We start from the raw sequence: 27,322 nt of genomic DNA, 5'->3' as shown, positions 1-27,322 counted from the left end.
AACAACTTGCTAAGAAAAGAAAAACTAGCTGTTTGCAGACAGTAAGATACACAAACTAATAGTGTAATAATATAACGCTTGTGGATTTATATTAAGAAGCAAAGTGGAAAGCAGCATCATTGGCACCAACATCTTGATGCATCTGACCATGTAGGCAGAGTGAATGGCAACTTGTCGGCAAGTGCCCGTGACTCGTGGCTCGTGGTCTTTCCAACAGATAAGGTCTAAACCAGGCAAGAACTTGTCTGTGTAGACCAATTTGGGTTTCCTATCTATCCAAAAGAATGTGGTGATCTTTAACGATGTGCGCTGAGAGTCAGTGAGTGAGTGTTTTAATAAATAAATGCATCATAAGACAAGACAAGAAACACGAACAACGCATAGACTTAAAACTGGAACAGAAACAATAACGCCTGGGGAAGGAACCAAAGGGAGTGACATATATAGGGAATGTAATTAGGGAGGTGATTGAGTCCAGGTGAGTCGGATGATGCGCAGGTGCGTGTAACGATGCCAACAGGTGTGCGCCATAACGAGCAGCATGGTGACCTAGAGGCCAGAGAGGGAACACACGTGACAGTACCCCCTCCCCGACGCACGGCTCCTACCGCAGGACGCCAACCAAAAAGACGATCCCGGGGATCAGGAGCGGACCGGTCACCTCTGCAGAGGCGCAGGAAACCTGTCAATCCGGCTGAGATGCAGGAGCATGGCAACCTAGAGCGCTGGAGAGAGAGCATACCTGACAGTACCCCCTCCCTGGCGCGTTCGGCTCCAGCCGCAGGACGCCAACCCAAGGGACGATCCTGGGGATCCGGAGCGGCCCAGTCACCTCTGCTGATGCGCTGGAACCTGACAGACCGGCTGAGGCAGGGGAGCCTGGCGATTCGGCTGAGGCAAGAGAGCCTAACGAGACAGTGGAGGCAGGGGAGCCTGGCGATCTGGCTGAGGCATGAAAGCCTGTAGTGGCGCCTGGACCAGACGTCATTCCATTTGACACAAAAAAATCAAGAAAAACACTCCGACGCTTCCCGTAGGTGAGGCGTTATTCTGTAACGATGGGCGCTGAGAGTCGGGAAGCAAGTTCAGGGAGTGAGTGTTTTAATATATAAATGCAACATAAAACGAAACAAGAAACACGAACAACGCATAGACTTAGCACTGGAACAGAAACAATAACGCCTGAGGAAGGAATAAAGGGAGTGACATATATAGGAAAAGTAATCAGGGAGGTGATGGAGTCCAGTTGAGTCTGATGACGCGCAGGTGCACGTAATGATGGTGACAGGTGTGCGCCATAACGAGCAGCCTGGTAACCTAGAGGCCGGGGAGGGAGCACACCTGACATGATCGTTGGTATCAAAAGCAGCACTAAGGTCTAGGAGCACGAGGAGAGATGCATAGCTTTGGTCTGACGCCATTAAAAGGTAATTTACCACCTTCATGAGTGCTGTCTCAGTGCTATGATGGGGTCTAAAACCAGACTGAAGCATTTCGTATACATTGTTTGTCTTCAGGTAGGCAGTGAGTTGCTTTTTCTAAAATGTTTAAGAGGAATGGGAGATTCGATATAGGCCGATAGTTTTTTGTATTTTCTGGGTCAAGGTTTGGCTTTACCAAGAGAGGCTTTATTACTGCCACTTTTAGTGACTTTGGTACACATCCGGTGGATAAGGAGGATTTATTATGTTCAACATAGGAGGGCCAAGCACAGGAAGCAGCTCTACAGTATTTTAGTTGGAATAGGGTCCAGTATGCAGCTTGAAGGTTTATAGGCCATGGCTATTTTCATCAATGGGTCAAGAGATATAGTATTAAAGAACTTGAGTGTCTCCCTTGATCCTAGGTCCTGGAAGTGTTGTGCAGACTCAGGACAACTGAGCTTTGGAAAAATACACAGATTTAAAGAGGAGTCTGTAATTTGCTTTCTAATGATCATGATCTTTTCGTCAAAGAAGTTCATGAATTTATCACTGCTGAAATGAAAGACATCTTCTCTTGGGAAATGCTGCTTTTTAGTTAGCTTTGCGACAGCATCAAAAATACATTTTGGATTGTTCTTATTCTCCTCAATTAAGTTGGAAAAATAGGATGATCGAGCAGCAGTGAGAGCTCTTCGATACTGCGCGGTATTTTCTGTATACCAGGGAGCTAGTTTCTTATAACAAAAGTTTTTTGTTTTTAGGGGTGCGAATGCATCTAGGGTATTACGTAAGGTTAAATTTAGTTCCTAAATTAGGTTGTTAACCGATTTTGTCCTCTGACATCCTTGGGTAGGTGGAGGGAGTCTGGAAGGGTATCTAGGAATCGTTGGGTTGTCTGAGAATTTATGATCCTTAGTTGGGGTCTGAGCAGATTATTTGTTGCAATTGTAAACATAATAAAATGGTGGTCCGATAGTCCAGGACTATGAGGAAATTAAGATCCATAATATTTATTCCACGGGACAAAACTAGGTCCAGAGTATGACTGTGGCAGTGAGTAGGTCCGAAGAAATGTTGGACAAAACCCACTGAGTCGATGATGGCCCCGAAAGCCTTTTGGAGTGGCTCTGTAGACTTTTCCATGTGAATGGGTCTGTGGACTTTTCCATGTGAATATTAAAGTCACCAAAAATGTGAATATTATCTGCCATGACTACAAGGTCCGATAGGAATTCAGGGAACTCAGTGAGGAACGCTGTATATGGCCCAGGAGGCCTGTCAACAGTAGAGTGGCTTGCGAAAGTATTCACCCCCTTGCCATTTTCCTATTTTGTTTCCTTAAAATAGATTTTTTGGGGGGGTTGTATCATTTGATTTTAACAACATACCTACCACTTTGAAGATGCAAAATATTTTTGTGTGAAACAAACAAGACATAAAACAAAAAAACAGAACTTGAGCGTGCATAACTATTCAGCCCCCCAAAGTCAATACTTTGTAGAGCCACATTTTGCAGCAATTACAGCTGCAAGTCTCTTGGGGGTATGTCTCTATAAGCTTGGCACATCTAGCCACTGGTATTTTTGCCCATTCTTCAAGGCAAAACTGCTCCAGCTCCTTCAAGTTGGATGGGTTCCGCTGGTGTACAGCAATCTTTAAGTCATACCACAGATTCTCAATTGGATTGAGGTCTGGGCTTTGACTAGGCCATTCCAAGACATTTAAATGTTTCCCGTTAAACCACTCAAGTGTTGCTTTAGCAGTATGCTTAGGGTCATTGTCCTGCTGGAAGGTGAACCTCCGTCACAGTCTCATATCTCTGGAAGACTGAAACAGGTTACCCTCAAGAATTTCCCTGTATTTAGCGGCATCTATCATAACTTCAATTCTGACCAGTTTCCCAATCCCTGCCAATGAAAAACATCCCCACAGCATGATGCTGCCACCCACATGTTTCACTGTGGGAATGGTGTTCTCGGGGTGATGAGAGGTGTTGGGTTTGCGCCAAACATAGTGTTTTCCTTGATGGGCAAAAAGCTCCATTTTAGTCTCATCTGACCACAGTACCTTCTTCCATATGTTTGGGGAGTCTCCCACATGCCGTTTGCTTATTTCTTTTTTAAGCAATGGCTTTTTTCTGGACACTCTTCCATAAAGCCCAGCTCTGTGGAGTGTATGGTTTAAAGTGGTCCTATGGACAGATACTCCAATCTCCGCTGTGGAGCTTTGCACCTCATTCAGGGTTATCTTTGGTGTTTTTGCTGCCTCTGATTAATGCCCTCCTTGCCTGGTCCGTGAGTTTTGGTGGGCGACCCTCTCTTGGCAGGTTTGTTGTGGTGCCATATTCTTTACATTTTTTAATAATGGATTTAACCTCTCTTGGGTATGTGGGACGTTAGCGTCCCACCTCTTCAGCAGCCAGTGAAACTGCTGGGCGCCAAATTCAAATACAGAAATACTCATTATAAAAATTATGAAAACAAAACATATTTTACATAGGTTTAAAGATGAACGTCTTGTGAATCCAACCACGGTGTCAGATTTTAAAAATGCTTTACGGCGAAAGCATACCTTACGATTATTTGAGAACATAGACCACTAGACAATAGTAGAACAGAGTCAGAGTCAGAAATAGAGATAAAATGAATCACTTACCTTTGATGATCTTCATATGGTTGACTCGGCAGACATTAATTTACTCAATAAATGTTTATTTTGTTCGATAAAGTCTCTTTATATCCAAAAACCTCCGTTTTGTTTGCGCGTTTTCTTCAGTAATCCACAGGCTCAAACGCAGTCAAAACAGGAAGACAAACAAATCTAAATTGTATCCGTAAAGTTCATAGAAACATGTCAAACGATGTTTATATTCAATCCTCAGGTTGTTTTCAGCCTAAATAATCGATAATATTTCAACCGGACAATAACGTTGTCAATTTAAAGGGTAAACAAGAATTGCTCTCTCTCTCTGTCGAGCGCATGAAAAGGCTCTGCGACACTTTAGCGTCCAGTCATTCCGAATGCTCTTATTCCCTCATTTTTCAGAATACAAGCCTGAAACTATTTCTAAAGACTGTTGACATCTAGTGGAAGGCATAGAAACTGAAGTTTGAGTCCTAAGTCAATGGATACTGTTATGGCATTGAATAGAAAACTACAAAACCAACAAAAAAAAATACTTCCTGAATTGATTTTTCTCAGGTTTTCACCTGCCAAATCAGTTCTGTTACACTCACAGACACTATTTTAACAGTTTTGGTAACTTTAGAGTGTTTTCTATCCAAATCTTTCTATCCAAGTTATATGCATATCATATCTTCTGGGCCCGAGAAGCAGGCAGTTTAAATTGGGCATGCATTTCATCCAAAATTCCAAATGTTGCCCCCTACCCTAGTGAAGTTTTAATGGTGCTCCGTGGGATGTTCAAAGTTTCTGATATTTTTTTATAACGCAACCCTGATCTATACTTCTCCACAACTTTGTCCCTGACCTGTTCGGAGAGCTCCTTGGTTTTCATGATGCCGCTTGCTTGGTGGTGCCCCTTGCTTAGTGTTGTTGCAGACTCTGGGGCCTTTCAGAACAGGTGTAGATACACTGAGATCATGTGACAGATCATGTGACGCTTAGGTTGTACAGAGGTGGAATGTATTTAACTAATTATGTGACTTCTGAAGCTAGTTGGTTGCACCAGATCTTATTTAGGGGCTTCATAGCAAAGGTGGTCCCTTTTGGTCCAAGCGGGCTGTCATGTGCCTTTTTACTGAGGAGTGGCTTCCGTCTGACCACTCTACTATAAAAGCCTTATTGGGGGAGTGCTGCAGAGATGGTTGTCCTTCTGGAAGGTTCTCCCATCTCCACAGAGGAACTTTAGAGCTCTGTCAGAGTGACCTCCCTGACCAAGGCCCTTCACCCCTGATTGCTCAGTTTGGCCAGTCGGCCAGCTTTAGGAAAAGTCTTGGTGGTTCTAAACTTCTTCCATTTAAGAATGATGGAGGCCACTGTGTTCTTGGGGACCTTCAATGCTGTAGAAATGTTTTCGTACCCTTCCCCAGATCTGTGCCTTGACCCAATTGTGTCTCGGATCTCTATGGACAATTCTTTCGACCTCATGGCTTGGTTTTTGCTCTGACATGCACTATCAATTCACCACAGGTGTACTCCAATTAAGTTGTAGAAACATCTCAAGGATGATCAATGGAAACAGGATGCACCTGAGCTCAATTTCGAGTCTCATAGGTAAGGTATTTCTGTTTTTTATTTTTAATACTTTTGCAAAAATTCTAAAAACCTGTTCTTGCTTTGTCATTTTGGGGTATTGGCTGTAGATTGTTGAGGATTTCTTTTTATTTAATCAATTTTAGAATAAGGCTGTAACGTAACAAAATGTAGAAAATGTCAAGGGGTATGTACACTTTCTGAAGGCACTGTATACATATATTTTCATATATTGAGATATGATAATCATACAGTGGACACCTAAGCTGATAGGCCTTTGCATGCAGTGCCCTGATATATTTAGTCTTTAAATCTCTGACAGCTGAACCGTGAGGTTTTAGTGAAGATTTTAGAATATTCACATGAAAATATTTTGATGGAAACAATTGGATGGAAACCTAGACACCCTTTAAGACTCTGGTAAGTATGCTACTCCAGTATCACTGATTATGCCTGCACATTACGGTTCACCAACAGCCCATGGGGATGGGGATTGTCTCTATCTCTGTAATGTGTCTGTATCTATGTAATTGTATATGTATTTATGGTTAAAAAAATAGAGAGCTCAATGGAAATAAGTCCCCGGCTTGCAATCCCGGTCATATATCATATATACAACTTTGTGTATATGCAGTACCAGTTTGTAGAATAATAGTGAAGTTATCAAAACTATGAAATAACACATATGGAATCATGTAGTAACCAAAAAAAGGGTTAAACAAATCCAAATATATTTTAGATTCTTCAAAGTAGCCACCCTTTGCCTTGATGACAGCTTTGCACACTCTTGGCATTCTCTCAACCAGCTTCATGAGGTAGCCACCTGGAATGCCTTTCAATAAAAAGGTGTGCCTTGTTGAAAGTTAATTTGTGGAATTTCTTTCCTTCTTAATGCTTTTGAGACAATCAGTTGTGTTGTGACAAGGTAGGGGTGGTATACAGAAGATAGCCCTATTTGGTAAAAGACCAAGTCCATATTATGGCAAGAACAGCTCAAATAAGCAAAGAGAAGCGACAGTTAATCATTGCTTTAAGACATGAAAGTCAGCACTATGATAAAACTGGCTCTCATGAGGACCCCCACAGGAAAGGATGACCCAGAGCACCTCTGCATCAGAGGATAAGTTCATTAGAGTTACCAGCCTCAGAAATTGCAACCCAAATAAATGCTTCAGAGTTCAAGTAACAGACACATCTCATCATTAACTGTTCAGAAGAGACTGTGTGAATCAGGCCTTCATGGTTGAATTGCTGCAAAGAAACCACTACTACAGGACACCAATGAGAAGAAGAGACTTGCTTGGGCCAAGAAACATGAGAAATGGACATTAGACCGGTGGAAATCTGCCCTTTGGTCTGGTGAGTCCAAATGTAAGATTTTTGGTTCCAACCACTGTGTCTTTGTGAGATGCAGAGTAAGTGAACGGATTATCTCTGCATGTGTGGTTCCCACCGTGAAATATGGAGGAAGAGGTGTGTTGGTGTGGAGGTGCCTTACTGGTGACACTGTCAGTGATTTATTTAGAATTGAAGGCACACTTAACCAGCCCATCTGGTTTGCGCTTAGTGGGACTATCATTTGTTTTTCAACATACCTTCAGGCTGTGTAAGGGCTATTTGACCAAGAAGGAGAGAGATGGAGTGCTGCATCAGATGACATGGCCTCCACAATCACCCAACCTCAACCCAATTGAGATGGTTTGGCATCTAAAATAAATCCCCAGTTTACAATTGTCTCATTCATCCCCCTCCTCTCCCCTGTAACTATTCCCCAGGTCGTTGCTGCAAATGAGAACGTGTTCTCAGTCAACTTACCTGGTAAAATAACGGTAAAATAAATAAAATAAATAAATAAATGAGTTGGACAACAGAGTGAAGGAAAAGCAGCCAACAAGTGCTCAGCATATGTGGGAACTCCTTCAAGACTGTTGGAAAAGCATTTCAGGTGAAGCTGGTTGAGAGAATGCCAATAGTGTGCAAAGCTGTCATTTAGGCAAAGGGTGGCTACATTGAAGAATCTCAAATATAAAATATATTTGGATTTGTTTAACACTTTTTGGTTACTACATGATTCCATATGTGTTATTTCATAGTTGTGATGTCTTCACTATTATTCTACAATGTAGAAAATAGTAAAAATAAAGAAACCCTTGAATGTGTAGGTGTGTCCAAACTTTTGACTGGTACTGTATATACTTTTTTTTACTGACAAATAAAATACATCAATCAATACAAATAGTGCAGCGGCCAATTGATTAATGGAAAGAGACATCTGTTACAAAACACCAAAAAGTTTAATGACATTCGGAGATTGTCAAGCCAAGCTTCAATACTGGGTAAGCCTACAAGGTAGGGAGGGATGTATTTTCTGTTTGTCCAGATTGACATAGTCTATTTATTGTGATGTTGTAAACACAAACCATGATATTGAAGTCCCCGAAATCGGTATGCTTTGTGTATTGGTTGTGTGGTGCATTGGCACAAAAACCTGTTGGTTGAAAATTTGTTGCATATATTTTATATTATTATAAATATGGCATCAAAATGTAAAATATCTGATTTCCCACAAGCTGATCATTGTCTGCAGCCGGCTCTGATCATAGTGTAATAAAACAGGCAGAGAGAGTGAGCTCGTCTGTGTTGGTTGGCAAACACTCAACTTTCTGGCCCATCGCCCTGCGTGGCATCGACTGTGCCACAAAAGCATGCTGAATCTGCAAAGTCAATATCTACGTTTATAAACAAAAGGTTGCTACAGTTATTGTTATTTGTGGTCGTAAACATTATTTTGGGTGAATTCTGAGGGGGGAGGGTGTTAAAAAAAATTACAGTAGAAGGAGAGGGTCATGTGAAAATATTTTTTACTTCAGGGAGGGGGTGAATTTCTTTTGACACCTTGAGTTGGACCAGCCCCTCCCCCCGGTACATTTCTATCTGTCCCTTTTTTATGACGTTAATTCGATTTCCGCGGGGACGCTGAAATTGTAGAAGAAGGGTTAAATACCATAGCTATAAAGGCCACAAAGTCTACCTGTAAAATATCTGGTTGCTGCTGGTGAAAGACAACCCCTACAGCCTGTAGTGAAGGCCTATCCACCACCATGGACTCTTCAGGTGCACCATTCAAACCCTCAACCCTTTAAACAGCTGCTGCATATGAATTGCTCTGGACAGCCCTGACTTAGGCCACCTCATTCTCTTTCACACTCGTCGAGCATTCCAAAGAAGTGGCTTCATGGTTCCTACCATAATTGTAACATGACACATTTTCATCACCTTTAAAAACACATAAAAAAATATTTTCCACAACTTGGACCTCGGCTTCTCCCTACTGTTGACACTTGAAACATCTCCAAAATATTTACAGTGATCACACTGCATTGGTCTTGGGATAAATGCTCTGACTGGGTAGTTTATATAACCCAACTGCACCTGAGTAGGGAGAGACTCCATATCAAAAGAACAGATAGACTTCACTTTCTCTTCATTCACCACACAATTCATCAGACGTGCTTCAATCACTCCAGGAATATTTTTTTTATCTCTGCAACATCGACTTCCCACGAGACGCCAGATATAACCCCCTTGAGGGGTGCCCTGTTCCGAAGAGACACACACGACACGTCAAACTTCTCAAATCGGTTGAGACGCAACATACGTTCCTTCTGATCATCAGAAGTACAAGAAATCGAAACAAGCCGCCTCTCGTGATCCTCCCAGGCTTTACTTTACCCAGCACTATCTCCACCAGTTTGGATACCTCAAATGGATTCTTAAAGATTGGTAGTCCGATCAGCTGCTCCTCATCAACAAACCGTACTCCTACAAGATAAGAAGGGACATTCTCAGCACTGTACGCTACAGTACGCTGTTCCGTTTTCCATTCCTTTGGTTAATAGTCCAATTTTCCTTGATTTCACCTCTATTAGATTCAAGATCCACATCAGCGTCCGCCATCATTTCCCGGACCAGAGATAGTACCATGAATAGTACAAGTTTTGATTGGTTTACAGTTTAGTACTCGGCGGCATTTGCCTGTCCAGCTAGCGAACATAAAAGTATTTAGAAAACATTTGCAAGAATTGACATTGCCAACAAACGGAAATGTCTTGAGAAGAAATAAATATACACAATGTTAAAATGGCCAGCTTCAGTCAGCTGATTCTAGCCATCCTTTATGGTTAGTTCTAGTTGAGCAGCTTAGTATCCTATTCAGAGGACCCCTACTTTTGTTAGTCTTATTGATCAAGGTCACGTCAAATACTTATCACCACATCTCGTTCAGCCTATCAGCAGCCTTGATTCCTGGGACTTCAGTTTCAGCTGGTCTATAACCCCAGCACGCTGTGTGGTCAGAAACGTGCTTTCCCTATCATGATGAGCATTTCCACAGTTTTCCCTCCTGCTGAACTTTTCCTCCTGTGGACTGAATCCCAGCATGACTGATGTTTAATTAACCATAGTTAATGTCAGTTCTCACTGGACATGATTCTCAGTTATCTGAACCATGAGTGGTCAGATGTGTGTGTGTGAATGTGGACATCTTCTTCCATTAAACCCCCCTTAACCTGGACATCTGCCTCATCCTTGTTCTGACTGGACATTCTGTAGTGGTTGCTACCGGCCTTAAGAGCACCTAAGATTTCTTATTACATTCATGGTCCTTCGATTCTCTACAACCCTACCCCTATTTTCACACAATATGTAAAAACCAACTCCTCTGTCGACATCATCTTGAAAACTAAAGCCGATAAGTTGCTACAGCCCACCACCTGTTTGTCGAGATTGACATAGTCTATTTATTGTGGTGTTGAAAATCAAACCATGATATTAAAACGCCTGAAGACGGTATTCATTGTTTATTGGTTGTGTGTTGACCATGTTGACCAGTAGTGTGTGCCACAGAAAGTGTTTGACTCTAGCCACAAAATTAAGGAAATTAGAAGCGGGGGGAGAATTTTGGCAAGGCCATTACCTCAGGGAACAAGGCAATAGTATAGGTTTCTTGTAACATAATTATTTAAATACATGTGTTTTAGGGGCAATCTAGTCAGAAGTTGGATCAAAGATAACCTTGAAAGATCCATATAAATGTTGTTTTTAAAAAATCTACAATTATATTAAATTAGAAATTAAACATAAGTGTTTTGGATTAGAGGGACTGATATTTCTTCTCTCATGATGTTAACATCTTTGTCCGTATTTGAAAAGACAATTGACTCCTCCTTCAGAACACATTCAGCAAACTGGGGAAAAAATGTGATGGGCATTTTAGTTTTCCCCAATAAAATTAAGTCACACTTAAGATTCTAATTCGCAAGTATACAATGACCCAGCTATAATATAATTTGACAGTTCTGTTTTTCCTTTTAGTCAGTATACTTTCAGTAGGTTAATTGTACATTACTTATACTCTCATACTTACTTTCAAGACAAAGACCCCACAAGAAGTAACATCTTGTTGGCATGGGTGAGGAAGGGTACCACACGCCCGTCTGGAGATATTACACCCCTTCTCTCTCAGGAATGATCTGAACATATATGTTAATACAAGTACAGCATCTGGAAACACTTTATTGATTACAATATAGAGATTAATAACAGAGGGTAATCTGAGAATGCAGGGATTCCAGCAGGGTGTGAGTTTAAGTAGTCAAATCTGGAGCTGACAAGGGCTGGAATGTAAATGACATATGATCATCTCTTATTTATCATCTGTGTATGGGCAGGCATTCCCTCAGATGAAGAGCATATCCGTCTTGCTAATTTATGTGCTGTCATCTAGGTGGAAATGTCACCTGCATATCTGATGTAGGAAAATAGATAAATCGAGTGTCCTGTGAATATTTTAATGTATATGTACTGTACATATATGTGTATATATATATCTTGGTATATATATATTTTATTTTAATTTCTATTATTATTATCATTATTGTGTTTTGTGGTTGAGGGGTGGGGGTTTCCTGTTTGCTCAGAAAAATACTTATAATGCCAAGTAGTCTATACATCTTTACGTTTTGCTAGATGACCTGAGCCACTGAGCCAATAACACTACTGTTCAACATGAGCTACCAAAAGGATTCTGAAGTGTGCCAGGCCTTACAGTCCCAAAATAGAAGGGGGGGGGGGGGGGGGGGGGGCGAATTTCGTCAGGTTCGGTTGATGGGGATGGGGATGGTTGAGGTGTCTTATTTCACTGTAGAGCCTCTAGCCCTGCTCAATATGCCTTAACCAACCATGTTGTTCCACCTCCTACATATGCGATGACATCACCTGGTTTAGACGTCTCTAGAGAATATATCTCTCTCATCATTACTCAATGCCTACGTTTACCTCACGTCCTACGTTTACTCACATCCTACCTTACCTTTGTCTGTACACTATGCCTTGAATCTATGCTATCGTGCCCAGAAACCTGCTCCTTTTACTCTCTGTTCCGAACGTGCTAGACGGCCAGTTCGTATAGCCTTTAGCCGTAGCCTTATCCTACTTCTCCTCTGTTCCTCTGGTGATGTAGAGGTTAATCCAGGTCCTGCAGTGCCTAGCTCCACTCCCACTCCCCAGGTGCTCTCATTTGTTGACTTCTGTAACCGTAAATGCCTTGGTTTCATGCATGTTAACATTAGAAGCCTACTCCCTAAGTTTGTTTTACTCACTGCTTTAGCACACTCTGCCAACCCGGATGTCTTAGCCGTGTCTGAATCCTGGCTTAGGAAAACCACAAAAAAAATGAAATCTCCATCCCTAACTATAACATTTTCCGCCAAGATAGAACTCCCAAAGGGGACGGTGTTGCAATCTACTGCAGAGATAGCCTGCAGAGTTCTGTCTTACTATCCAGGTCTGTACCAAAACAATTTGAGCTTCTACTTCTAAAAATTCACCTTTCCAGAAACAAGTCTCTCACTGTTGCCGCTTGCTATAGACCACCCTCTGCCCTCAGCAGTGCCCTCAACATCATATGTGAATTGATTGCCCCCCATCTATCTTCTGAGCTCGTGCTACTAGGTGACCTAAACTGGGACATGCTTAACACCCCGGCCATCCTACAATCTAAGCTTGATGCCCTCAATCTCACATAAATGATCAATGAAACCTACCAGGTACAACCCCAAATCCGTAAACATGGGCACCCTCATAGATGTCATCCTAACTAACTCGCCCTCCAAATACACCTCTGCTGTTTTCAATCAAGATCTCAGCGATCACTGCCTCATTGCCTGCATCCGTAATGGGTCTGCAATCAAACGACCACCCCTCATCACTGTCAAACGCTCCCTAAAACGTTTCTGCGAACAGGCCTTTCTAATCGACCTGGGGTATCCTGGAATGACATTGACCTCAAACCGTCAGTAGAGAATGCCTGGTTATTCTTTAAAAGTGCCTTCCTCACCATCTTAAATAAGCATGCCCCATTCAAAAAATGTAGAACTAGGAAAAGATATAGTCCTTGGTTCACTCCAGACCTATCTGCCCTTGACCAGCACAAAAACATCCTATGGCGTTCTGCATTAGCATCGAATAGCCCTTGTGATATGCAACTTTTCAGGGAACTTAGGAACAAATATACACAGGCAGTTAGGTTAGCTAGCTTGAGGCTAGCTTTTTCAAACAGAAATTTGCATCCTGAGGCACAAACTCAAAAAGGTTTTGGGACACTGTAAAGTCCATGGAGAATAAGAGCACCTCCTCCCAGCTGCCCACTGCTCTGAGGCTAGGAAACACTGTTACCACCGATAAATCCACTATAATTGAGAATTTCAATAAGCATTTCTCCTTGGCTGACCGTGCTTTCCACCTGGCTACCCCTACCCCGGTCAACTGCCCTGCACCCTCCACAGCAACCCGCCCAAGCCCCCACCATTTCTCCTTCACCCAAATCCAGATAGCTGATGTTCTGAAAGATGTGCAAAATCTGGACTCATACAAATCAGCCGGGCTAGACAATCTTGACCCTCTCTTTTTAAAATGATCTGCCGAAATTGTTGCAACCCCTATTACTAGCCTGTTCAACCTCTCTTTCGCATCGTCTGAGATTCCCAAAGATTGGAAAGCTGCCGCGGTCATCCCAATCTTCAAAGAGGGTGACACTCTAGACCCAAACTGCTACAGACCTATATCTATCCTACCCTGTCTTTCCAAGGTCTTCGAAAGCCAAGTTAACAAACAGATTACCAACCATTTCGAATCCCACCGTACCTTCTCCACTATGCAATCTGGTTTCAGAGCTGGTCATGGGTGCACTTCAGCCACGTTCAAGGTCCAAAACAACATCATAACCGCCATCGATAAGAGACATTACTGTGCAGCCGTATTCATCAACCTGGCCAAGGCTTTCGACTCTGTCAATCACCACATTCTTATTGGCAGACTCGACAGCCTTGGTTTCTCAAATGATTGTGTCGCCTGGTTTACCAACTACTTATCTGATAGAGTTCAGTGTGTCAAATCGGAGGGCCTGTTGTCCGGACCTCTGGCAGTCTCTATGGGGGTGCCACAGGGTTCAATTCTCGGACCGACTCTCTTCTCTGTATACATCAATGATGTTGCTCTTGCTGCTGGTGATTCTCTGATCCACCTCTACGCAGACGACACCATTCTGTATACTTCTGGCCCCTCTTTGGACACTGTGTTAACTAACCTCCAGACGAGCTTCAATGCCATACAACTCTCCTTCCGTGGCCTCCAACTGCTCTTAAATGCAAGTAAAACTAGATGCATGCTATTCAATCAATCACTGCCTGCACCTAGCCGCCCGTCCAGCATCACTACTCTGGACGGCTCTGACTTAGAATACGTGGACAACTACAAATACCAAGGTGTCTGGTTAGACTGTAAACTCTCCTTCCAGACTCACATTAAGCATCTCTCCAATCCAAAATTAAATCTAGAATCGGCTTCCTATATCGCAACAAAGCCTCCTTCACTCATGCTGCCAAACATACCCTCGTAAAACTGACCATCCTACCGATCCTCGACTTTGGCGATGTCATCTATAAAATAGCCTCCAACACTCTACTCATCAAATTGGACGCAGTCTATCACAGTGCCATCCGCTTTGTCACCAAAGCCCCATTAACTACCAACCACTGCGACCTGTACACTCTCGTTGGCTGGCCCTCGCTTCATACTCGTCACCAAACCCACTGGCTACAGGTCATCTACAAGTCTCTGCTAGGTAAAGCCCCACCTTATCTCAGCTCACTGGTCACCATAGCAGCACCCACTGGTAGCACGCGCTCCAGCAGGTATATCTCACTGGTCACCCCCAAAGCCAATTCCTCCTTTGGCCGCCTCTCAGTTCTCTGCTGCCAATGACTGGAACGAACTGCAAAAATCACTGAAGCTGGAGACTCATATCTCCCTCACTAGCTTTAAGCACCAGCTGTCAGAGCAGCTCACAGATCACTGCACCTGTGCATAGCCCATCTGTAAACAGCCCATCTATCTACTTCATCCCCATACTGTATTTATTTATTTATCTTGCTCCTTTTCACCCCAGTATCTCTTCTTGCACATTCATCTTCTGCACATCTACCATTTCAGTGTTTAATTGCCATATTGTAATTACTTCGCCACCATGGCCTATTTATTGCCTTACCTTCCTTATCTTACCTCATTTGCACTCACTGTATATAGACTTTTTGTTTTCTTTTTTCTACTGTATTATTGACTGTATGTTTTGTTTATTCCAAGTGTAACTCTATGTTGTTGTATGTGTCGAATTGCTATGCTTTCTCTTGGCCAGGTCGCAGTTGCAAATGAGGACTTGTTCTCAACTAGCCTACCTGGTTAAATAAAGGTGAAATAAAAATTAAATAAAAGGGGGAGGTGTTGGGGGTGTCCTATTGAGGGCGAAGGGACCTATTGGGGAGGGTATTCTTCATGGAGGTCCATTCAGTCATAGTTTTGCTTATTTTATTATTATACATTGATTTATTTTTTTGCACTCAACATGATTATGGATACATGCACTCATGTTGACTTGTATATTTGAACTTTCTTTTTCGCCCAGAGTACAAATTTTAGATTTATTATTGTTATTGCTATTTTATTATTGCTACTGTACCTACACTCTTAAAAACTGAAACAGAAAAAGTGTAAAAAAAAATGTAGGAAAAGCCATGAGAGGGAAAAGCACGATGGGATGCGGGATTGAGGAATGGGTAGAGAGAACAGTAGAGGGCTCTGAAAACTATTATTGCTGAAATAACCACTTCCTTTTGTGACTAGAGTCTAATACTTCCTGTGGCACACATCAGATGGCATGATGGGTCACCAAAATTATTCTGAAGTGTGCCAGGCCTTGCTGTCCCAAGATAGAAGGGGGGAGAACTTTGGCAGGCAAGAGTTAATTTGTGGCTAGTCAATACTTTCTGTGGCACACATCAGAGTCAAATACTTTCTAATCATTAATGTATGTGTGTTATATTAAACATGGAGGGAATAAAATGTTGGCAAACAATAAACATTTCAGAACTACTAGTCGAATATGACATGGAAGAGATGACGAATTTTGGCAAAGATATATAGACTAATACACTTGAAACAAATATCCACACTTAAAACTGCAGACATTACTAGTGCATCTCCCGCGATCAAACCGACATATAAAATGAAACGCAGCCTAACGTGATCAGATATCTTAACTAGTTAAAAACCCAACACCGAAAATGACATTCCGCTATCTAGTTAGAGTTAAATAACAATTGCACTTCATAGCTAGCGACGTACAAGTTGATGGTTCTCTCCAGCGTGAGAGGTTTGGAAGGCGGGCTGATGTATTTGTTTTCGAACTGGTTCAGTCCACGGCGTGGCTAACCAGTTGAAGGTCGGTTGGGAGGTACAACCGACATCGTTACACCAAATAAGCAGGATACACCTATGTCAAAATCAAAAACAGGAATGAAGAGAAAACATTAGATAACTGATCCAAAATTCAGCACACTACTCTTTCCGCAAAAAAACATATCTCCGGTGTTCTCCCGCATGCCAGAATCCCCCTTCGCGTGAACACGCACGCATTCAATTCTTCATTGCTGCGACTTGCTTGAACGCGCACGCATTCCAATTCTTCATTGCTGCGATTTACTTGGTAGTTAACTATAGGCCCACCTAGTTAGTTATGACACACAGTGCTCTTACATGTTGCAAACACAAAAAACATTCCCTAACGTTACTTGTGGAGTAAAGCGTAATTATTGTACAATATACACAATTACGTAGCTAGTTAGTTACATAGCATGCAAACACATTAAGAGTTTACCTAACTAAGCTGCTAACATTTTATTTGGATTGGCCCTCTCAGATATCCCCTCACGAATTACACGTTTGGTACAAAGGAACCTCTCTACGAGAAGGATAGCTCGGTGGCGGCTCGGTTCCAGAGGATGCGCGAGGAGTTCGAAAAAATAGGCATGAGGCGGGCAGTGGAGGGTGTTCTGATCGTACACGAGCACAGGCTACCACACGTTCTACTACTGCAGTTGGGGACAACCTTTTTCAAACTGTGAGTTGGTTCTCATCCCACCTCTGCAACAATGTTGCATGGTACCAGTTATTAATGTGTAAGCAACTAAGCATTTACAAGGAAAAGCTTGACACCTCTCTAACTGGCAGGAGCATATAGTCTAATTTTAAAGTCAACAAAAAGTGCCCCCCAACTGTATTTTTGAAACTTAATTGTGTGCAGTCCTGGTGGAGAATTGAATGCAGGGGAGGACGAAGTGGAAGAACTGAAGCGATTGATGACAGAGGTAGGCAGGCAACATGGTCTTCATTCAGATTAATATCATGAAACGTGACCTGATCATCTGGAAAGGTTTGATTATTGACATCAAAACCATTCCATTTACTTTGGTGGAAAACTGGGAGTGGCATAGAGGTTGGAAACAATTGGTCAGCTCTGACAAGATGGAAGTGGCTTATCACTGGCAACAATGGACAATAGAACCACTTCGACATCACACTGCAGACCATTCTAGGTAAAGGGTTATGTACTTTTCAAAATGTCTCATGTTGAGCACTATTGAATGGTAACACATTGATCAGAAATTGAGGAGAAAAAATCCCACACACAGTAAAACGAAAAGAGTGATGGATTCCAGGGCAGATGAAGCAGCTAATTATTTCAGTTTCATTTGAGCTGGTTAACCATAGCATGACTACCTAGACTTCCCATTTGCTTGTCTACTGGATAATTATTTGCTGACAGCATGCATAGTTGTCATACTGAAACGTGATTTTAGTTTTGATATTAGTTTAACATATGTGTTTTTCCCACGTCCAGATCCTGGGGCGGCAGGATGGAGTGAAGCAGGACTGGGTGATCGATGACTCTATTGGAAACTGGTGGAGACCCAACTTTGAGCCCCCACAGGTGGGTTACCAAGGTGTTATCCTTCCTGTCCTGTTACGCGAAAGGCCTCAGCATGCTTCGGTTCGGCTGGCTAGGCGGACCAAACGAGTGTGCTCGTGTAACGGATGTGAAATGGCTGGCTAGTTAGCGGTGGTGCGCGCTAATAGCCTTTCAATCGGTGACGCCACTTGCTCTGAGACCTTGAAGTAGTGGTTCCCCTTGCTCTGCAAGGTGCGCGGCTTTTGTGGAGCGATGGGTAACGATGCTTCGTGGGTGACTGTTGTTGATGTGTGCAGAGAGTCCCTGGTTCGCGCCCGGGTCGGGGCGAGGGGACGGACTAAAGTTATACTGTTACACTCACATACTCCCTTAACTTCTCTAGGGTAGGGGGCAGCATTCGGAATTTTGGATGAAAAGCATGCCCAAATTAAACTGCCTGCTTCTCGGGCCCAGAAGATATGATATGCATATAACTGGTAGATTTGGATAGAAAACACTCTAAAGTTTCCAAAACTGTTAAAATAGTGTCTGTGAGTATAACAGAACTGATTTGGCAGGTGAAAACCTGAGAAAAATCCATTCAGGAAGTAGGATTTTTGTTTGGTTTTGTAGTTTTCTATTCAATGCCATTACAGTATCCATTGACTTAGGTCTCAAATTGCAGTTTCTATGCCTTCCACTAGATGTCAACAGTCTTTAGAAATAGTTTCAGGCTTGTATTCTGAAAAATGAGGAATTAAGAGCAGTCTAAATGAGTGGACCCTAAAGTGTCACAGAGCTTTTTCATATTTACCTTTTATATTGACTACGTTATTGTCCGGTTGAAATATTATCGATTATTTAGGCTAAAAACAACCTGAGGATTGAATATAAACATCGTTTGACATGTTTCTATGAACTTTACGGATAAAATTTGGATTTTTTTGTCTTCTCGTTTTGACTGCGTTTGAGCCTGTGGATTATTGAAGAAAACACTCGACCAAAACGGAGGTTTTTGGATATAAAGAGACTTTATCGAACAAAAGGAACATTTATTGAGTAAATGAATGTCTGCTGAGTGCAACCATATGAAGATCGTCAAAGGTAAGGGATTAATTTTTATCTATTTCTGACTTGTGTAACTCTTCTACTTGGCTGGTTACTGTTTGTAATGATTTGTCTGCTGGGCTATGTTCTCAAATAATCGTACGGTATGCTTTCGCCGTAAAGCATTTTAAAAATCTGACACCGTGGTTCGATTCACAAGAAGTTAATCTTTAAACCTATGTAAAATATGTTTTGTTTTCTGAATTTTTATAACGAGTATTTCTGTATTTGAATTTGGCGCCCAGCAGTTTCACTAGCTGTTGAAGAGGTGGGACGCTAACGTCTCACGTACCCAAGAGAGGTTAAGACCTTCAGTTGAAAAACTAGAAAAAAGCGGTAATGGTACTTTGTCCATCTTGAGACGCCGTAGCCAGTATACCTAAAAATAGAAAGAATTAATATAAGTTAACTTCACTAGGGTAGGGGGTAGCATTCGGAATTTTGGATGAAAAGCGTGCCCAAATTAAACTGCCTGCTACTCATGCCCAGAAGATAGGATATGCATATAATTAGTAGATTTGGATAGAAAACACTCTAAAGTTTCCAAAACTGTTAAAATAATGTCTGTGAGTATAACAGAACTGATATGGCAGGCGAAAACCCAAGGAAAATCCAACCAGGAAGTACTATTATTTTGAAAGGCTGTTTTCCATTGTAAGCCTATCCACCATACAAAGACTTAGGACCCAGTTCACGAGCTCTGTGGCTTCCTCAACATGTGACCAGTCTTTAGGCATTGTTTCAGGCTTTTACTCTGAAAAATGAGGGAGATACAGCACTTTCAATCAGTGGCCAGTGGAAATTTCCATTCATCAGCCATGCGTCTGATCGTGAACGTGCCTTTCTTGTTTCTCCTTTCCTATTGACGAAGCTTTTGTCCGGTTGAAATATTATTGATTATTTATGACAAAAACAACCACAGGAATGATTTTAAACATCGTTTGGCATGTTTCTACTAATTTTTATTGTACTTTTTAAAAACGTTTTGTTTGGAATTAGTGCACGCGCCTTCTGCATTTGGATTACTGGACAAAACAAGAATTGGGCATAAAGAGGGACATTATCAAACAAAACAAACATTTGTCTAACATGGAGACCTGGGAGTGCCACCAGATGAAGATCATCAAAGGTAAGGGATTCATTTGAATGCTATTTCTGACTTTTGTGACACCTCTTCTTGTTTGGAAAATGGCTGTATGGGTTTCTGTGGCTAGGAGCTGACCTAACATAATCGCAAAGTGTGCTTTCGCCGTAAAGCATTTGAAACCTGACTCATCGGTTGCATTAAGGAGAAGTATATCTATAATTCCATGTTTAACTTGTTTGGGATAGGGGGCAGCATTTTCAGTTTTGGATGAATAGCATGCCCAGAGTGAACTGCCTCCTACTCCTTGCCAGATGCTAATATATGCATATTATTATTAGTATTGGATAGAAAACACTCTGAAGTTTCTAAAACTGTTTGAATGATGTCTGTGAGTATAACAGAACTCATATAGCAGGCAAAAACCTGAGAAAAAATCCAAACAGGAAGTGGGAAATGTGAGGTTTGTAGTTTTTGAACTCACCCCTATTGAATACACTGAGGGGATATGGGTTATTTTACACTTCCTAAGGCTTCCACTAGATGTCAACCGTCTTTAGAATGTGGTTTCAGGCTGCTCATGTGAAGGGGGACCAGATGGGAGATGTTTTACTAAGGGGTCTGCCTACAGCCTCTTTCTCAGTCACGAGCTTTCACTTGAGAGGTTGCTCTCGTTCCATGGCAATTCTACAGACAATGGAATTTCTACAGACAATGGAATTCTCCGGTTGGAACTGTATTGAACTTTTATGATAAAAACATCCTAAAGATTGATTCTATACTTAGTTTGATAAGTTTCTTCGACCTGTAATATAACTTTTTGAACGTTTCGTCCGAATCGACCAGATCGCGCTTTTGGATTGTTTACCAAATGCCCTAACAAAAGAAGCTATTGGACATAAATGAACATATATTATGGACACTATCGAACAAAACAAGAGTTTATTGTGGAACTGCGATTCCTGGGGGTGTATTCTGATGAAGATCATCAAAGGTAAGTGAATATTTATATATGAATAATGTTGACTACCCAACATGGCGTATATTTCTCTGGCTGGTCTGGGATCTGAGCGCCGTTCTCAGATTATGCTTTTTCCGTAAAGTTTTTTTTAAATCTGACGCATCGGTTGCATTAAGGAGAAGTGTGTCTAAAGTTTCATGTATAATAGCTGTATTTTCATTAACATTTATTATGAGTATTTCTGTGAATTCATGTGGCTCTCTGCAATATCACTGCATGTTTTGGAACTACTGAATCTAACACGCCAATGTAAAATAAGATTTTTGGATATAAATATGAACTTTACTGAACAAAACATACATGTATTGTGTAACATGAAGTCCTATGAGTGTCATCTGATGAAGATCATCAAAGGTTAGTAATTAATTTTATCTCTATTTGTGCTTTTTGTGACTCCTCTCTTTGGCGGGAAAAATGGCTGGGTTTATCTGTCACTTGGTGGTGACCTAACATAATCGTTTGTGGAGCTTTCGCTGTAAAGCATTTTTGAAATCAGACACTGGCTGGATTAACAAGAATTTTATCTTTAAAATGGTGCCTAATACTTGTATGTTTGAGAAATTTGATTTATGAGATTTCTGTTTTATATTTGGCGCCCTGCAGTTTTATTGGCTGTTGGCGAGGGTTTCGGAACCCCAGTCCTAGACAGGTTAACACTTGTATCGTTTATCAATGTTTATGATGAGTATTTCTGTTATTTGATGTGGCTCTCTGCACTTTCACCGGATGTTTGTTTGAGACAATACATTTCTGAACATATGTAATCTGAGATTTTTGGATATAAATATGAACTTTATCGAACAAAACATACATGTATTGTGTAACATGAAGTCCTATGAGTGCCATCTGATGAAGATCATCAAAGGTTAGTGATACATTTGATCTCTTTCTGCTTTTTGTGACTCCTCTCTTTGGCTGTAAAAATGGCTGTGTTTTTCTGTGACTAGGTACAGACCTAACATAATCGTTTGGTGTGCTTTCGCAGTAAAGCCTTTTTGAAATCGGACACTGTGGTTGGATCTACAAGAAGTTTATCTTTTAAAATGGTGGATAATACTTGTATGTTTGAGGAATTTGAATAATGTGATTTCTGTTTTGAATTTGGCGCCCTGCAATTTCACTGGCTGTTGTCGAGAGGTTAACACCTATAACGAATAAAAACATGACCGGAGATATAGAACTGCTAAAACGAAAGCGTTTGCAGGACGCCATTGTGATGTCCCCTTGCGCCAGATGCCCAGTTGAAAAGAATGGTACTTCCGTTCCATGATCATTTATAGTGGCCCAGATTGCGCAATCCACTCCATTCAAATTCTCCCCGCTTACTGACATCTAGAGGAAGGCGTATGCAGTGCATGTAGCCCGATGGCTTACATGGGGACTTATAAACTGACCTCAGAACAGGGACCTCGATTTCTGAAATCTCACTCCCTGACAGGAAATGTGCTGCAGAATGAGTTCTGTTTCACTCAAGGAAATAATTCAAACGGTTTTAGAAACTAGAGAGTGTTTTCTATCCAATAGTAATAATAATATGAATATTGTAGCAAGAATATTGAATATTGAGCAAGAATTGAGTACGAGGCAGTTTAATTTGGGAACGTAAATATTACAAAGTCCCAACAGCACCCCCGATTGAGCAAAGTACAGAGATCCTTGACGAAATCAACTTTATTTATAAAGCCCTTCTTACATCGGCTGATATCTCAAAGTGCTGTACAGAAACCCAGCCTAAAACCCCAAACAGCAAGCAATGCAGGTGTAGAAGCACGGTGGCTAGGAAAAACTCCCTAGAAAGGCCAGAACCTAGGAAGAAACCTACAGTTACCAGGCTATGAGGGGTGGCCAGTCCTCTTCTGTCTGTGCCAGGTGGAGATTCTAACAGAACATGGCTAAGATGTTCAAATGTTCATAGATGACCAGCAGGGTCAAATAATAATAATCAGTGGTTGTCGAGGGTGCAACAGGTCAGCACCTCAGGAGTAAATGTCCGTTGGCTTTTCATAGCCGATCATTCAGAGTATCTCTACCGCTTCTGCTGTCTCTAGAGAGTTGAAAACAGCACGTCTGGGACAGGTAGCACGTCCGGTGAACAGGTCAGGGTTCCATAGCCGCAGAACAGTTGAAACTGGAGCAGCAGCACGGCCAGGTGGACTGGGGACAGCAAGGAGTCATCAGGCCAGGTAGTCCTAGGGCTCAGGTCCTCCGAGAGGGAGAGAAAGAAAGAGAGATAATTAGAGAAAGCGTACTTCAATTCACACAGGACACCGGATAAGACAGGAGAAATACTCCAGATATAACAGACTGACCCTAGCCCCCCAACGCAAACTACTGCAGCATAAATACTGGAGGCTGAGACAGGAGTGGTCGGGAGACACTGTGGCCCCATCCGACGATACCACCGGACAGGGCCAAACAGGCAGGATATAACCCCACCCACTTTGCCAAAGCACAGCCCCCACACCACCAATTTACCATCCTGAGACAAGGCCGAGTATAGCCCACAAAGATCTCCGCCACAGCACAAACCAAGGGGGGGGGCGCCAACCCAGACAGGAAGATCACGTCAGTGACTCAACCCACTCAAGTGACGCACCCCTCCTAGGGACGGCATGGAAGAGCACCAGTAAGCCAGTGACTCAGCCCCTGTAATAGGGTTAGAGGCAGAGAATCACAGTGGAGAGAGGGGAACCGGCCAGGTAGAGACAGCAAGAGCGGTTTGTTGCTCCAGTGCCTTTCCGTTCACCTTCACACTCCTGGGCCAGACTACACTCAATCATAGGACCTACTGAAGAGATGAGTCTTCAATAAAGACTTAAAGAAAACCTGGTCCAGAGCGCTCAGGACCTTTCACCTTCCAACAGGACAACGACCCTAAGGACACAGCCAAGACAACGCAGGAGTGGCTTCGGGACAAGTCTCTGAGTGGCCCAGCCAGAGCCCCGGATTTGAACCTGATCGGACATCTCTGGAGAGACCTGAAAATAGCTGTGCAGCAACGCTCCCCATCCAACCTGACAGAGCTTGAAAGGATCTGCAGAGAAGAATGGGAGAAACTCCCCAAATACAGGTGTGCCAAGCTTGTGGAGTCATACCCAACAAGACTTGAGGCTCTAATTGCTGACAAAGGTACCTCAACAAAGTACTGGGTGAAGTGTCTGAAATATTTCTGTTTAAAAAAAAAAAATGAATTAGCAAAAACTGATTTTTGCTTTGTCATTATGGGGTATTGTGTGTAAACTGATTGGGGGGGGGGGGTTAATAAAGTTTTGAATAAGGCTGTAACATGACAAAATGTGGAAAAGGTCAAGGGGTTTGAATACTTTCCGAAGGCACTGGACTTCAAAATTAGGTTTTTCTGTTTTACCTACAGTACCCCTACATCCCAGCACACATTACCAAACCCAAAGAGCACAAGGGGCTCTTCTTGGTTCAGTTGCAGGGAAAAGGTAAGTTGACCAGCCTGTAATGTTTAAATGTGACATAGTTCATATCAATTGATTGATGTTGATCGCTGTGGTTATCACCTGTATATAAGAGCTTTAAGAAGGTTAACATATTTTGATGTGTAGTTGGTGTGTCTGAGTGGATATTGACCGGTTGTCTGTCTCCCAGCACTGTTTGCAGTGCCCAAGAACTATAAGCTGGTGGCTGCCCCTCTGTTTGAGCTGTATGACAATGCCCCAGGCTACGGGCCAATCATATCCAGTCTCCCACAACTGCTGAGTAGGTAAGGTATTCACCATACTGCTGTATATTCACCATAATATGAAATACCTTACTTGATAAGACTCAAATCAGAGTACAGCTGGCATTTTAAAGATGGACAGATGTGCATTATAGATTAGTTGTTCTATTCACAATGCAACCATTATTTGTATTGCAGGTTCAACTTCATATACAATTAAATCCTACTACTTGAATGTGGCGACACAAGGACTGTCTCTGTGAGTTCAGCCTGGCAGAAGAGAATGGGCAAGCAGGATTTCACTACACTTCTCTTAAAACAGAGTCCCCAGTGATACTACACATTTAAATATTGATCTGGATGTTGTTTAGAAAATAAGAGAATGTATTAATCTTTCTGTGTCAACTTTTACAGAACTATTACTTTGTGACATGAAACATTTTGTAGTCACACAAGTATTGATTTTCTATGTTTGTAGATGGGAGTTGAGTGTTTTTAGAACAGAACAGTGCTTGTTTTTTTTAATCATTGTAACATACTAATTTGTCATCTTTCATTACTTTTTCAGGAATTACCAAGGAGTTATCTTTTATTTTCAATTAAAGATGGCTTTAAAACATGAAACTAAGAAACTGTTTCCCCTCTGACCAATTTCTCATATTGCTGTTTCAATACCAATGTTAGGGTAGCTATCACACCAGTCTAAACAAAATGCAATCGTTTGTCTATTCCCAATTATCTACACATGATCCTATTTTCATCAATAGTGGTGTATAGAATGCTTTTCATTGATATTCATAAGAGCAGAAGGATATCAAGGATTCTGTATGGAGGAATGGTTCAAGATCCCTCCCAACATGTTCTCCAACCTCATAAAAATACTGTTATCCTCGCAAGTGGAGGGTGCAAGAGTATTCAAAACAGGGGTGCCAATAATTTAGACCCATCTCTTTTAAAAAAAAAAAAAAAATTGTTAAACAATCTGTTAGAGCATTTAATATTAGTATAAAATATTTAAACAAATCACATTTTATTGGTCATGTACACATGTTTAGCAGATGTTATTGCAGGTGTAGCGAAATGCTTGTGTTCCTAGCTATAACAGTGCAGTAGTATCTAAAAACAATTCACAACAATACACACATCTAAAAGTTAAAGAATGCAATTAAGAAATATATAAATATTAGTCTGAGTGATTTCGGAGTGGCATTGAATAGAATACAGTATATGCATATTAGATGAGTAAACAGTATTTAAACATTAAAGTGGCCAGTGATTCCAAGTCTATGTATATTGGGCAGCAGCCTCTAAGGTGCTGGGTTGCGTAACCGGGTGGAAGCCGGCTAGTGATGGCTATTTAACAGTCCGATGGCCTTGAGATAGAAGCTGTTTTTCAGTCTCTCGGTCCCAGCTTTGATGCACCTGTACTGACCTCGCCTTCTGGGTGATAGAGGGGTGAACAGGCAGTGGCTCAGGTGGTTGATGTCCTTGATGATCTTTTTGGCCTTCATATGACATCAGGTGCAGTAGGTGTCCGGGAGGGCCGGTAGTTTGCCATTGGTGATGCGTTGTGCAGAATGCACCACCCTCTGGAAAGCCCTGCGGTTGCGGGCGGTGCAGTTGCCGTACCAGGCGGTGATACAGCCTGACAGGATGCTCTCGATTGGGCATCTGTAAAAGTCTGAGGGTTTTAGGGGCCAAGCCAAATTTCTTCAGCCTGAAGTTGAAGAGGCGCTGTTGCGCCGCTTTCACCACACTGTCTGTGTGGGTGGACCATTTCAGATAGTCAGTGATGTGTACGCAGAGGAACGTGAAGCTTTTCACCTTCTCCACTGCTGTCCCGTCGATGTGGATAGGGGCGTGCTGTTTCCTGAAAACCACGATCAGCTCCTTTTGTTGACGTTGAGTGAGCGGTTATTTTCCTGGTATCACTCTCCCAGTGTCCTCACCTCCCTGTAGGCTGTCTCGTCATTGTTGGTACTCAGGCCTACTACTGTTGTTGTCTGTAAACTTGATGATTGAGTTGGAGGCGTGCGTGGCCACACAGTCATGGGTGAACATGGAATACAGGAGCAGGCTGAGCATGTACCCTTGTGGGCCACCTGTGTTGAGGATCAGTGAAGTGGAGGTGTTTCCTACCTTCACCACTTGGAGGCAGCCTGTCAGGAAGTCCAGGACAGTTTCACAGGGTGGGGTTCAGACCCAGGGCCCGAGCTTAATGATGAGCAAACTTACAATGGTATTCCTCTAGTCCAGATGGGATAGGGCAGTGTGCAGTGCGATGGTGATTGCATCATCTGTGGATCTATTGGGGCGGTAAGCGAATTGAAGTGGGTCTAGGGTGTCGGGTAAGGTAGAGGTGATATGATCCTTAACTAGCTTCTCAAAGAACTTCATGATGACAGAAGTGAGTGCTATGGGGTGATAGTCATTTTGTTCAGTT

General features: G+C 42.1%; 1 protein-coding gene across 1 annotated transcript; it reads left to right on the top strand.

The window, feature by feature from the left end:
- The first annotated feature begins 510 nt into the window (after positions 1-510).
- LOC129866535 (cleavage and polyadenylation specificity factor subunit 5-like) lies at positions 511-25,099 on the top strand. Its single transcript, XM_055939307.1, has 8 exons — positions 511-520; positions 614-896; positions 16,951-17,151; positions 17,335-17,398; positions 17,932-18,021; positions 24,565-24,640; positions 24,807-24,921; positions 25,078-25,099. The coding sequence occupies exons 1-8, from the start codon at positions 511-513 to the stop codon at positions 25,097-25,099; spliced, it is 861 nt and encodes a 286-aa protein (XP_055795282.1).
- Positions 25,100-27,322: the final 2,223 nt, after the last annotated feature.

The sequence above is a fragment of the Salvelinus fontinalis genome, chromosome 12 (assembly GCF_029448725.1).
Source record: "Salvelinus fontinalis isolate EN_2023a chromosome 12, ASM2944872v1, whole genome shotgun sequence".
Lineage (NCBI taxonomy): Eukaryota > Metazoa > Chordata > Actinopteri > Salmoniformes > Salmonidae > Salvelinus > Salvelinus fontinalis.
Note: the sequence above shows the minus strand (reverse complement) of the source record. Positions and strands in the feature narration are given on the sequence as shown.

What these genes read in the sequence shown, in the direction of transcription:
- LOC129866535 (XM_055939307.1), top strand. An exon ending in AGCCTGGCGATTCGGCTGAG is followed by an intron (nt 897 to 16,950) that starts GCAAGAGAGCCT and finishes TGGCCCTCTCAG; the next exon opens with ATATCCCCTCACGAATTACA. An exon ending in TGAAGCGATTGATGACAGAG is followed by an intron (nt 17,399 to 17,931) that starts GTAGGCAGGCAA and finishes TCCCACGTCCAG; the next exon opens with ATCCTGGGGCGGCAGGATGG.